Source organism: Gopherus flavomarginatus, chromosome 1 (assembly GCF_025201925.1).
Source record: "Gopherus flavomarginatus isolate rGopFla2 chromosome 1, rGopFla2.mat.asm, whole genome shotgun sequence".
NCBI lineage: Eukaryota > Metazoa > Chordata > Testudines > Testudinidae > Gopherus > Gopherus flavomarginatus.
The window spans coordinates 368,474,400-368,488,940 of record NC_066617.1 but is presented as its reverse complement, the minus strand read 5'-3'; the positions used below and the strand labels follow the sequence as shown (position 1 = coordinate 368,488,940).

Genomic DNA, 14,541 nt, shown 5'->3' with positions numbered 1-14,541 from the left:
GCAGGCCAGGCAAAGCACTTCAGCTTCTCTTGGAGGTATTCTTGGTTGTCAGAATGTATCACCATGAGCATTGGGTAAGGGAAGGTTAATAGAGCCTGATTCTGATCAAATTCACACATGTAAATCTGGAGTGACACCATTGAAGTCACAGTTACTGAATTCAGAACCTGGCCCTGAGAATTTATCCTGTGTGCGGGAAAGAGAAAGTGGCACAATTTGGACTCAGGAGGGAATGAAACACGTTGATAAATAGCTTCAGTGCAGGACACATAAATATAATGACTGCTTTCACCATGCACTTCTCATGTCATGATACAATGGGCCACATTCAGACATGGAGGGCCAGAAAGGGTGTCGATGGGAAGCTCGTAATTGTAAACTCACACAGTGCTTGAGCAGGCAGTGGAACTCCCAGGCACAAGATATCAGGGCCCAGGAGTTTAGCAGGATTCAAAGAGGGACTGGATGTTTATATGGGTAACCAGAAAATCCAATTACATTAGTGAGGATTCTTTTAAAAAGTTTTGGAACTACTATAGACCTTCCTCGTGTACACCACAAAACATGTCTAACCAGTGAGTGTAAGGAGGAAACTTTCCCTGGGAGCAATTTATTGCAGAGCTGCCTATTGCATGGCTATTTCCACATTCCTCTGAAATATCTGGTACTGGCCACTCGATACTGGGCTGGACGGACTACAGGTCCGATCCTGTCTAGCAATACCTATCTTCCTATCTGTGATGTAAATCCAAGATTCTGTTTCACTGATTTAACTTGAGCTCCTGGGAATCTCTAGACTTGCACTGAGAGCAGAATGGTGTCTTGTTAATTATCATCTAGTCTCCTGTTCTTTCTCCTTTCAGGAAGAAAAGTTCAAAATTCCTCAGATCTACCCAGTACATCATGTCAGCTGTCAATGACACCAAATTCACACCTGCTGTGTTCCTTCTCACTGGGATATCTGGGCAGGAAGACGTTCATCTCTGGATCTCTATCGTCTTCTGCTTAATTTATGTTATTTCGATAGTAGGAAATTCAGTCATTCTGTTCATTATAAAAACAGATCCAAGCCTCCATGAGCCCATGTACATTTTCCTTTCCATGTTGGCCATCACAGACCTTGGCTTATCGATAGCCACCATGCCGACGATACTGGGTATATACTTGTTTAACTCTAGGGAAATCAGCCTAGATTCATGTTTTGTTCAGCTGTTCTTCATCCATTCTCTTTCATTCATTGAATCCTCTGTGCTCCTGTTGATGGCCTTTGACCGCTTCATCGCAATCTGTAACCCACTGAGATATGCTTCCATCTTAACTCCACCGAGAATAGCTAAAATGGGACTGGTACTTCTGCTAAGAGGGGTGGCCTTAGCATTCCCACTCCCCTTTCTCCTGAAACGGTTCCAATACTGTCAAGCCAATATCCTCTCCCATTCCTACTGCCTGCACCAGACGGTCATGACGATGGCTTGTTCGGACATCACAGTCAACAGTATCTATGACTTGTTCATAATAGTATTCACGGTGGGGTTGGACTCACTGCTCATCCTGCTATCTTACGTCATGATCCTCAAAACAGTGCTTAGCGTCACATCCCACGCGGAGTGCCTCAGAGCCCTGAGCACCTTCATCACCCATGTCTGCGCCATCCTGCTCTTCTACATGCCAGTGATTGGCCTTTCTCTGATACACAGATTTGGGAAGAGTTTTTCTCCCTTGCTTCAGATTCTCCTGGGCTATGTCTACCTGCTGGTCCCGCCCCTGATGAACCCAATCGTGTACAGCATGCAAAGCAAAGACCTTCGCACGAGGATAATCAAGATGTTCATCAAGTGAAGGGTCAATTCATCACCCAGCTACAGCTACTATCTCCACTCTCTACAGAGAAGTTCAGACAGGGTCTAAGGCCTGGAGGAATGGGAAAGGGGCTGGTGAGGGAGGACAGTGCACAGGGGGAAGGAGACCAAAACAGGAAGCAGCATTTACAAAGTGACTGTGTTTGTGGAGATCCAGGTGACCAGTGTGATGTTGGTGCACAAACAGCCATATCGGTGGCTCCTCCAACCTCAGAATTCCTGTGAATACAGTCACTAAGAGAAGGGATGTGGATGTTTTTTCCCACTATACCTGTCACTGTCCCATCTCTGGTTAAACGTCCACAGACCGTGAAAAAAAAAACTGCAGACCTTTTCTGCAGTGGCAGTCCTGGCCTTTCCTGGGTGCTCAGGGTGTTGCATGATCCATTGGAGCTGCACCAAATGTGGACAGGGGCTATTCAAGGTGCACGGACATCCCCCTTTCTGCTATGCCCTCAGCCAGGTGCTTGTGACTGAGTCATGTCAGAGACCTGATAATGCAGGAGCCTCAGGAGAAACCAGTCAGTCAGCCCCTCCCCCATTGATGGCTCTGAACTCAACATACCTGCTGAGCCCACCCCCCACCAAAGCAGAGCAGAGTTGAGTGTGTGAGGGAGGATCTGACACACAGGAGTCCTGGCAAGAGACTCTCGCCCAGATTCTCCCCCCAGTTTGTGCTGTCCCAGCAATACAAAAGGGGGGGAATGACCTCAGGTCCCCAGAGAGGCACTGCTAATTCCTATCCCAGCTCACACCATTCGGCGTAGGCTGACCACCTTTTCAAAAGGCAAAAGCAAGACACATGCAGGAGCCCTGCCCCACTCTGTGGCACCCTCCATGCCCCTCCTTTCGCCCTGAGGCCTCACTCTCTGGTCCTTCTTCTCTCCCAAGGCCCTGACCCTGGACAGGCTGGAAGCTTGAGCTAGGGCCACGGTAAGAGCTGTCTGGGGAGCCCGGATGTTTCACCTGCCATGGTCAGGAGAAGGCCAGAGAGCAGCCCCCAGCCCATATCCCCAACCCGCAGTATATGTGTTTGTGTGGGAGCTGAGGGGGGCATAAACTCTTACAGATACAAAGGGGGGCGTAATCGAAAAAGTTTGAGATCCACTGATTTAGTCTAATATCCGGTACACAGGCTGCAGAATTTCACCTACTTACCCCTATGTTGAGCCCAATGACTTGAGTTTGACTAACACAAAACTTGTGTTCTTCTAAAGGGGATCTTCAAGGAAGGCATCCCGTCCTGGTTTGGAGATATTAGGAGAATCCAGCACCTTCCTTGTGACTTTGTTTTGCTGGTTATGCACCCTCACTGTTAAAAATGTGAGCCGCATTTTTAAATTTAATTTGTCTGGCTTCAGTTTCCAGCCATTGGTTCTCGTTATAGCTTGCTGTCACAGAGTCCCCAGGCGATGCTCTGGAACTGCTCCCCACAAAACCAGTCAGGACTTTGGGGAGCCTCCTCTCCCTTGGAGCAGACTGTTTTCAGGGCAAGAAGCTCACATGGCTTTACCTTCTGGGTCTGATCTTGCAGCATTCAGCATCCTCTGCCCCTCCATGCGTTTCCCACAGTGAGCCTGCCCCCTGGGGGAAGCCACAGGGTCCTGCACCCCCACTTTGCAGTCAGATGTGACTCTCAGCCAGCCAGTAAAACAGAGGTTTATTTGATGACAGGAACAGGGTCTAAAACGAGCTTGTAGGTACAGCGAATGGGACCCCTCGGCCGGGTCCATTCTGGGGGGCAGTGAGCCAGATCCCCATGTCTGCACTTCACTCCTCATCCCCAGCCAACTCCAGACTTAAAACCCCTCCAGCCCCTCCTCCTCTGCTCAGTTCCTTTCCCGGGCAGGACATCACCTGATCTCTTTGTCTCCAACACCTTTAGCTATCACCTTGCAGGCGTGGAAGGGCCTGACCTTAGTTACTAGGTGACAGAGGGTCGGCCAGGAACTGAGGACCCCGCCACAGTATTCAGAGAAAACATTAAGAACATTCCCAGTTCATCACACTTGCCCAGAGAGTTTAAAGATCCTATTAGTACCCAAGTATCAGAGGGGTCACCGTGTTAGTCTGGATCTGTAAAAAGAGACAAAGAGTCCTGTGGCACCTTATAGACTAACAGACATATTGGAGCATGAGCTTTCGTGGGTGAATGCCTCTGACGAAGTGGGTATTCACCCATGAAAGCTCATGCTCCAATACGTCTGTTAGTCTATAAGTTGCCTGTGGCAAATTGTCGACACTATTATGATGGGTCTTGCGCTTTCTCTTCTTTGGGGGAGTTCAGGACACCATTTCTTGCCCCTAAATTGGAATATCAATTGCCTCACTAGTGTCCTAGAGGAGGGGAGTGGAGAGGGAGGGACCTGGGCCCACCCTCTACTCCAGGTCCCAGCCCAGAGGCCCTGAGGATAGTGGTGAATCACTTGAACAGACGATTCCTTCCCCTTCAGCTTGTGGGGGGCTTCTTGCCCTCCCCCTGCACAAGCCAGATGCCCCTTACCTAGGGCCTAAGACTTCTTAGCCCACCACAGCACTTCTCCAAACTGTTCTCTGCTCCAACACCAATTCTTTCTGCTCCAACTCCTCCAAACTGTTCTCTGCTCCAACACCAATCCTTTCTGCTCCTACCCCCACACTGTCTGATTGAGGCATGGGTTTTTATCATGTGACTGACTGCAGGTGCTCTAATTGGCCTCAGGTGCTCTAGTTAATCTACAGCAAACTTTCTACCCCTTACAGGGAATAAGGCTCCCTTCTAACCCTCTCCTGCTGCCCTCTGGCCATGCTGTATCACAGTGCCACAGGACTTTATGCTGCTTTTACAGATCCAGACTAACACGGCGACCCCTCTGATATATGAATCTTACTGTTTTGCATGAATAGTATGTGTGCTTCAGTTTCCCTGTGTATTGCACCACTGCCTTGGTGGTTAAAAATAAAGATATGTGCCTTTTGCTGAGACTCTCGAGCCAGGAGACACTGCTCCCTCTGCATATGGTCGATGCCCTTCATAACCTGAGACCCAAGTCGGGGAGATGACCAGGACACCTGGCCCTGGAAGCACACAAAGAAGAGGGAGAGCAACGGGTGTGTGGGATGTCAGCTTACTGGGAGCTTGGAGTCTGCGATGAGGGACTGAGGGAGGAGAGAGGCGAGGGCCCCAGCCCAGGATCCTGCCAAGATGGACTTGGCTGAAAGTCACCGATTTCTGTGCTAACAAGCTCTGTTCAGCACCGTGTTCCTGTCGACTAATAAACCTCCAGTTTTACCTGCTGGCTGAGAGTCACAGCGAACGGTGGAGTTCAAGTGCAGAGCCCTCTGGCTTCCCAAAGGGTCCTGTCTAGCTGGGGGACGTGCAAGGTGTGAACAGAGATACTGAATGCGCCGAGATCAAGGAAGGCCATAGCCAAGGAGGCTTTTTCCCCTGGACAGTGTGCCCTGAGGGGAGTCACACCAGGCCAGATTCCTGGCTGGCTTGAGACAAAGCAGTTCCAGAGCATCAGACCTGTGCTCTGGGACAGAACATCCGAGGAGGGAGATTCTGGAACAGCCTCCCAACAGGAGCAGTAAGGGACAAACAACCCAACTGGTTTTAAGATGGAGCTTGACAGGTCCATGCAATGGACGATATACTGGGGTCGCCTGCCATAGCTGGGGTGTGGACTCATTGATCCAGGAGGTCCTTGCCGAGCCTATGTCCTAATGGGTCACATTAGCCCATTTTGCATCACACCAGGAGCTGATGTGGAGTTTCTTGTCCACTATGACCCTGCTCTGTGCCCTAGCTGACGATTTGTCCATGAATAGATTCAGGAGAAGTCATGACTCAGTGTTAGCATTTGGGAAAGGAATTGTTCTTGGGTTCCTGTGTAGTGATGTCACAGGAGTGTAATTCCCTGAGTTTCTGGTAATCTCAGCATGCTGAGCCACCAGCTACTCCCACCTCTCACTAGCCCCAGAGAGGGACGATGGTTCAGTTGTTAAAGTGCTGGCCTGGGACTCAGAATAACTGGCTTCCATTCCAGGCTCTTCCACAGACTTCTTCTGTGACCTTGGGCAACTCACTTAGTCCCTCTGTGCCTCAACAATATGTATTTTAATACGGTTCCATGTAAAGGTTACATCTAGGAACAAGGGATGCGGGCCCTCCTTGCCAGATGGGGGGCCCAATCCTGGGACTCAGAAGAACTGGGTTTAGTTCCAGGCTCTTGTACATACTTCAGTTGCCTTGGAGAACTCATTTAGTCCCTCTGTGCCTGGGTGGGTGGGCCTAGCTAGCAGTGGATCACTGAGATCTGTGTATAATTTGGGGGGGGGCTGGTTCTTGGGTCCTCCTTTTCATTCCTTAGAGAGAAGGGAAGGGACCTCCCCTCCTGGAACAATGCAAGGGGTTCACAGTGTAAGAGGGGGCTTTGGCTGAGCCTGGGGCAGGGGATTGGGTTGCAGGATGGGTTGAGGGATACAAACTCTAGGAGGGATTTTGGGTGCAGGAGAGTACTCTGGGCTGGAGCAGAGTGTTGGGGTGTAGGAGGGGGTATGAGTGCTGGTTCTGGGAGAGGGCTCAGGAATAGGGTTTGAGGTGCAGCCTCCCACCGGTCATCACTTATCTCCAGTGGCTCCTGGTTGGCAGCAGGTAGAAGGAGGCTAAAGCAGGCTCCCTGCCTACCCTGCCCTCACACTGCTCCCAGAATGGACCAACATGTCCCTGAGACCCGTGGGTGGGGAGGGCAGAGGGCAAATGGGTCTGCGCGCTGCCTCTCTCTGCAAGCACTCCGCCCCTTAGTTCTCCTGGCTAATGGCAGCTGTGGGAGTGGTGCTTGCAGGCAGGAGCAGCATGCGCAGAGACCCATGCTCCCCCCGCCCCTGGGGCTATGGGGCTGCAGTGGCAGCTTCCAGGAGCAGTGTGGGGCCCAGGTAGCTTTAGTGGTAGCCACACTGCACTGCTGCCAGAGATCTCGTTCGACCAGTTGATGACCACTGTTCACAGTCAACCTGGAACTGACTAATACACCCAGGTCCTTCTCCTCCTCTTTTGTTTCCAGCTCATCATTGGCTGCATAAACTGGCACACGGTGAGCAGAAGGAGAGAAGATTGAGACCCAACTTGATGACAGTGGACAAGCACTTTCACAGGAATGAAATGCCAGCTACTAATGGGCTCTTAAATCTAACAGAGAAAGATGTAACAAGAACAAGTGGCTGGAAAATGAAGCCAGACAAATTACATTTGGAGATTAGGCACATGAGCGAGGGTGCTTAACCAGTGGAATAAACTCCCAAAGGAGGTGGTGGATTCACCTGCTACCTCCAAACCAAGACTAGATGCCAACAAGGAAGACACACTTTAGCAGAAGACAAGTTTGGTGTGGGTCAAACACAAGTCATTGGGCTCAATACGGGGGGAACTGGGTGAAAATCTGCAGCCTGTGCTATACAGGAGGTCAGACTAGAGAGTGGTTCTCTAAGTTTTTGATCATGCCTCCCTTCTTTGTGTCTGTACAGGTTTACCCTCCCTCTGCCACACAAATACATCTACTGATATATGCAGCAGTGGAGCTTCAACTGAATCATTTTCGGCTTTTTTCTTTTTCACTTGAGTTTTTTATTTCTTGAATGAATGAGCCAACAATCCATTGGAATAAGAGCAAAACTGTGATTGTGGTCCCTGCCTTAATAGGTAGCAGGTTTAAAACAACTAAAAGGAAGTATTTCTTCACACAACGGGCAGTCAACCTGTGGAACTCCTTGCCAGAGGATGTTGTGAAGGCCAAGACCATAACAGGGTTAAAAAATAACTTGATAAATTCATGGAGGATAGGTCGATCAATGGCTATTAGGCAGGATGGGAAGGAATGGTTTCCCTAGCCTATGTTTGCCAGAAGCTGAGAATGAGTGACAGGGGATGGATCACTTGATGATTCCTTTTCTGTTCCTTCCTTCTGGGGCACCCGGCACTAGCTACTGTTGAAAGACAGGATCCTGGGCTGGATGGAGCTTTGGTCTGACCCTGTATGGCCGTTCTTATATGCTTATCACCATGAAGGTCCGACTGGACACCTAAGTCTCTTCCTTTTGGGCGCTTGTGACCAGAAGTATACAGTCACCTCCAGCCTACTTAAGACAAAGAGGTCTATTAGCAAATAGCACAAAGCATTAGAGAAAATGGTTTTGAAATACCAGGCAGCTGTCACACACCTACATTCGTCTATTCCATGTCTCACTATAAGCTAAGTTAGACAGGCTTTGTTCTGGAAACAGGAACAGAACTGGCCCAACTGACATTCTTTTGGGAAGCCAAGGAACTCTTGGGACCCAGTCTAGTTTCCCTGTGTCTCTGAAAGCATCTTCCCATCTCTTTGCCCCTTTCTCGTGGAAGCAGCCTGTTCTGAAACCTTTGTGAGTCTGGACCCAGTCACTGTAGTGCTCAGCCGTGTCCATGTTACAGGCCAAGGTGTGAAGCTGACATTTGCCCTCAGACTGCTTTCTCCCAGCCAGACCATCTAAGATTAGGCCCAAGTGGCCATTACTCCATTGTTTGGTAGTTAGGCCCCTTCAGCCTCAATGTCTTGCAAACACCAGTCTGGTGATTGTGCTGAAACTTCTATCATCCCCATGATGCTCCAAGACTCCCCTCAAAAATCCACTACCCATCCCTCACTGTGACCTCCAAGCACCCCCACATCTGCCACAGACACCACTGCGCTGGAGTCACAGGGCTGCCGAGAAGCAGCTGTCACAGGAGGCTGTGGTAAGACACATGGCAGGTGTGTTTTTCTTTGGAACCCTGACATAGACCTAATCTTAGGGTCACCGAGTATCTGAGCACCTGGAATTTTATTTATTCTCCTGCCACCCCTGTGAGGCAGGGCAGGGCTATTATCCACTTATGCAGAAGCTCAGAGACAGGAAATGGCTTCCCCATGGTCACACACAGCATAGGAATAAAATCCTGAGTCTCAGAGCAGTGCCCAGATCGCAGGACCAGCCTTCCAGCCATCTGAGTGGTGACAGGTCCAGCTGGATTCTCTGCTGTGCCAGCAGAACTCCCCCAGTGCTGCAGAGAGTGAGGATGGCAAGGAGCCAGTTACAGGGGTTTGATTCACTGGCCTGTTCTCCCCATGCTTCAGTGGAGCCTAGAGCAGCCTGGGGGCTGGCCTGACCTGCAGCTTATGATGACAGCTTCCAAGAGCACAGCCCACTCTGCCCAAGTCCCTGCAGACGGGGGCTACCCCAGAGTACTCCCCTGGAGTCTGAGGTAGCCCTGCAGGCTCCCTGCCCTTCCCTCTAAGGTCCTTGCAGTGACTTACTCTCAGCCTGGGATACTTAAAACAAGGCCCTTTTGTGGGGGTCACATTAATTCAGTCTTCAAAACACAGGCTCTTCCTCCCTCCAGCGCCATTCTCCTCATTTACTCAGGAGACCCCATCTCCCTGCTTGCTGTGGTTAGCATTGTTTCAGCTTTGCTGCACCACCTGCTCCTCCTTTTCCCCTGAGGCCCATGAACTCCCCTGTCCCTTCCCATAGGCCCTGGCCCCTGCTCCTCCACTTCCCATGAGGGTCTGATACGCGGCCAGACTAGAGCCAGGCAGTGGTGAGAGCTGCCCAGGGAGCCGAGGCTGCTGTGTGGAGCCCCGGATTTTCCATCTTCCCTGAGCTGAACATCCTGGGGGGTGGGAACACAGGCTGGGACTTCTCTCGCTCCCCCCAGTCCCCTTTCCAGGGCATGAGGACGGTCTGGGAATCCACATAGTGGCTCTGGCTCCCTGGGCAGCTCTTCCCATGGCCTGTCTCTGGCTTCAGGCCTGGAGAGGGGATGGAGCCTTGGGTAATGAGGAGAAGCAGGGGTGCAGTCTTGGGGGGAGAGATGGGGCAGAGGGCGGGGAAGAGAGGGAACAGGTGGAGCAGAGGGTGGGGCTTCAAGGGGGAAGACAAGGGATGGGCAGGATCATAGAGGAACGGGGCTCCTATGTGTCCCACTTTTACCTATTGAAAAGGTGATCCCCCTACATTGACTGGTCTGGCCTGGGATAGGAGCTAGCCATGCCCCCACTGGGAAGTGAGGACTGTTTACACCCTTTCCAATCAGCTGGGGAAGCACAGATGGAGGTGAGGGGTAGGGATAGGGAATCTGGGCCTGAGTCCTTTGCCAGGACTCTTCTGTGTCAGACCCTCATTCACACACAGTTATGTCCTGCCTCGGTGGGAAGTGGGATGAACAGGTGTGTGGTATGCAGAGCAATCAGCGGGGATGGGGAGGTTTCCTGAATGGTTTTTCCTGGGCTCCTGTGATAATCATGTCTCTGACACGATTCAGTCACAAGCACCTGGATGAGGGTGCAGGGGAAGAGTGGGTGTCTGTGTCCCTGGAATAGCCCCTGTCCACACCTAATGCAGCACCCAGAGCACTCACGAAGGTCCAGGACTGTGACTGCAGATTTTTTTATGGCCTGTGGGTGTTTAACCAGAGATGCGTCAGTGACAGGCCAGGTGTAATGGGAAACAACATCCATATCCCTTCTCTTTATTGGCTCTATCGAGAGGAATTCTGAGACTGGTGCAGCCAGAGATAGAGCTAATTATGGGACAACATCTCACCCATCCCCTCACGCTCCACGAACAAACTCACTTGTCCGTTACAGCTATTCCCCTATTCCATTTTGTTTCCCCAGACTCCATTTTGTTTTCTGTTCTCCTGTGGCCGCCCTTCCCTGGCTGTTAAGTTGTTTACCAGGGCCACTGCCCTTCTCAAAGGGAGGGCCCCTTAAGTTGTTTAACAAGAGCCATTGCCCTTCTCAAAGGGATGGCCACTTGTGCTGCATGCTAAGTGGGACCACTGCCCTTTTCAAAGGGTTAGTCCTGTTATCACCTCGTTGAACCTGGGCTTGGTGTAGGGTAGGCAATGTCCAGAGCTGCAAGGCCTATTGTGGTTTTAAGATCCTGGGCATGAGTCATAGTCTCATGTGCTCTTGAGTCACCTATTGCACAGGACTATGTCCAGGCATGTCTCTGGGCTTACCTTCAGTTTTTCCCCTGTGCCCCCTCCCCTGTGACAGAGGGAGCCTATCAGGATTACTGGTGGGGAACTGCCCAAGTTTGCCTTTAAAACCAGACATTTTTGAAACACACCTCAGAAAGGTTCCTGCATTGCTGCCTGGTCTGATCAGCCAGGGGTTCTGGGGGGTCCTTTCTCCGCTCTCGTTTTATTTTTGAGCGTACCCCCGTTTTTGAAACCCCCCCCACGAAGAACGAATTGCTACCTGAGAGATCTCCTGATTATTGAGACTGTACCGAACCCTCCTTGCCTCTTCTGATGTTGCTGCTGCTTCTGCCTTTGCTGCTGCCTTGGGGACTGGTAAGAATCCCTCTGTAAAACTTTCTATACTTTTATTTTATTATTTTAGTTGCTGGCTCTGTTTCCCCAGCACACAGACTCAAGCTAAACCTTGGTCTGTGTCTTAAAACCTCTCTTAAACTACAGGGCTCTTTGCCACTGCTAAGCTCTGCTCCTGTGGGCTTTGCCTTGGGGCTCTCTGCTTTCAGCTGTATCCACCGCTGTAGCCACCATCCCTTGGCTTCCTTGGGAGCTGGGTCCTGGATACATACCACTCTGCCCTCTGTAACCTCCCCATAGCATAAGGTGCACCATAGGTCTTGTTTTTTTTTAATTTAATAAGTCATAATTTGTTAAGATTGTAGAGCTTGTAAGTTTCTGTGATATTTGTTGTGTTGCCTAATTGTTGGTTAAGATAAGTTTAGAAAATCATTGCCTGGTTGTATTCTGTAGCTGCTTGTCATTTTATATAAGTTTGATTAAGTTAGGGGATAGATAAGGTTTTTACTATTTGAATTTGTCTTCCCACGGCCCCAATCCCCCCCCCCCCCCAGCTCCCCAGTCACTCATTGCAGTCTCTCTGCTGTTTAAACTTGCAGCCTGTCTGCTCTCTGTGTCTCCCTGAGTTTAAATCTCCCTCTGTAGCGCCTCTATCTTTGGTTTCTGCTCCACCACGTGCTCCTCTTCCCCCATCCCCTAACCTCATTCCTCTACCACTGCCTTTCTCTCTCTCTCTCTCTCTCTTTTAATCCCTTCTCCCACGTGTTCACCCAGCTCCTACTGCTGCCAAACCTCAATTGTATTACTGAAGTCTAGCATAAAACCCCATTGGTTACCCTTTTTCTCTCTGACACACCTCACATTTTATATTTACACCACTGTGACACATTTTTACCTAGAGTTGTTGGTTATTTAACACATTTTACCCATAACTGTTAGTTGGTTATATGCTGCTGTGACACACCCTTTACCTAGAAATTGTTAGCTACCTGTTACATTTATACTTCAGTGTTAGTTGGTTACCAACTGTATTGTACCCCACTGTATTGTACCCCACTATTGAAACCCCCTATACTATACTAAAAGAACTCCCTCCCCAATTGCCTACCTTAACAAACCCCATACCCCGCACTATTAAATTTTCCCTGTTTTTGCATTTTCCTAATAAAGTTTATTTTGCACCCCACCTGTGTGGTAATTGCTCCCCAAGATCCCATATACCTGCAGGCAGGGACATGGCGTCACGAACAGGATCTTGGGGTAACAATTACTGCCCTCCCTGTCCCTGGAAAGAGGCCAAGACCTCTGGGACAGAGGAAGATCAGACCAACCACCTACAATACCACTTGCTGCAAAGTAAACAGCAGCCTAAGGCCCTAGAATGGGTCTGTACTATTGGCAAAGGCCAGAGCTCCAGGGTGTATACCACCCACCTGGGGCTCACTGATGTGGGGTGCCTCTTAACCTGCCACCCCACATTCAGGGCCAGCCCTGCTGATTCCAGCCTCCGGCCAGTCTGCACTAAGGCAGGAGAGCCAGCCGCAGATTCAGATCCCACCCGCCTCTGGAGAGAGGTGGGAAGGGTTGTGAAAGCCTGCGGGGGGGCTCCATCTAAGCTCGCCCCTGAACCTCGAATTTTGCAGGGGTCCCCCACCCACCAGATATTAACAGAACTGGTGCAGAAGCTGGATGAAATTCGAAAGCCCAAGAAACTGTGGCATGACATATATAAGCCCCAAAAGGTAGCCACAGTTACCTATGAGATCCTGGCTCAGGCCCTTGATAAACTAACTGTTTTCCATGGGGCCCTAATGACCTCAGCCAAGGAGGCCACTAGCCAGGCTACCCAGGAGGGACCACCGCTGACCTCTAGCCTGCCCAGTCCCAATAAATCCCCTGAAAAACCACCCCCATATACCCACCCAGAGGCCTCATCTCCCCTCAAGAAAACCCCACTATACCCAGGCCTACCTTCAGCCCCTCTAGAGGCCCAAGCCCGTGAACCTGCACCCACTGTCACCTCTGGTGAAGCTCTGCCGGTATCCATCAGTCGTATAAAGATTGATAACCAGGGAAATACCACACAGGTGACAGAACTCCGACCTCGCTCCAAAGCAGAGATGAAGGAGTTCATCTCGGACACCGCTAGGGGGGCCAATGAGCCACCACTACTGTGGCTAGGCCGCCTGGCTCTGGAAAACGGACAAGAGTTAGTGGATAGAGAAGAGGGCATAGTATTAGCCAGGACCAGTAGCTGGTCCAGGGGTCTCTCAGGGAGCCTGGTAATATCTAACACTGCATGGCCCCTGACCGCCCCAGCACTGGCCTTCCTCCATTTACAGCACTCCCTTCAAGGGATCCAAGTCCCCAGAGGAAGCGTCAAGGACATCTCTTCCCTCAGATGTGCCATCGCAGGGGGGTCCATCATGCTGTGGTCCCCTACCCAACACCCTCTGGGGCTTACTCAGGCTCAGATTAACCAGGTCAATGCCTTCAGACACGTTATTGACCCCACCGAGATACCCATAGACGAAGCTGCCATTGACTTAGCCATGGATAGCAGTACCACCCCTGACACTGGGGCAGTTCTGTGGCTAAGGGGGTATGCTAGGCGCCCCATTGGGCGACTCTATGAAGCCCTCGAGAAAATAAGATGGCCCTCAGCCCAAGCTCTACCCATCAGTCCACCCCCACCACACATCAGTCCACCCCCACCACACGCCAGTCCACACCCCCCACATGCCAGTTTTCATGTTGTCTATTACGTGGACGACATTCTTATAACTGGCACCATACCAACTGAAGTACAAAAGGTCACTGAACAGGTTCCTAAAAGTGTCCTCACTGCTACTTCTACCTTTCAGTTTTTAGGTTTTACTGTAGAAAAGGGACAGCTACGCCACTTAACTTACCACCCACTCACGAATTCTTTCCCCTTGGGGGTAGCTCCCCCCAGACGTGAAGTGCAGCATGTGTTAGGTGTAATTAACTATCACAGACAGTTTCTCCCTGCTGCTTTGTTGCCACAACTATCTGTTTTGCAGCAATATGCCAGGAACATTAAAACCCCTTGGACACCAGAGGCCGAGCAGGCGGTGTCTTCCCTGGCTGCCTGGTTGGGCTCTGGGCCCACCTTGGCTCGATGGAATCCCACCAACCCTATTGAGATTACCCTCACTGTGTCCTCAGACCATGTGGCCGTAACTGTGTCCCAAGAGGACCTCCCTGTCCACAATCAGGCCCGGAAGTTGTCAGGACCCGAATATCGTTATGGGCCTGTGGGCATTGCCATGCTTGCTGTCCAGTGTGCTCTCCCATGGGGTAAATCTGCCACAGGCACCCTAAAGG

General features: G+C 50.8%; 1 protein-coding gene across 1 annotated transcript; it reads left to right on the top strand.

The window, feature by feature from the left end:
* The first annotated feature begins 870 nt into the window (after positions 1–870).
* Positions 871–1,839, top strand: LOC127036822 (olfactory receptor 51G2-like). The gene has a single exon (XM_050928095.1). It carries the CDS (start codon positions 904–906, stop codon positions 1,837–1,839), a length of 936 nt encoding a protein of 311 aa, XP_050784052.1. The 5' UTR covers positions 871–903.
* Positions 1,840–14,541: the final 12,702 nt, after the last annotated feature.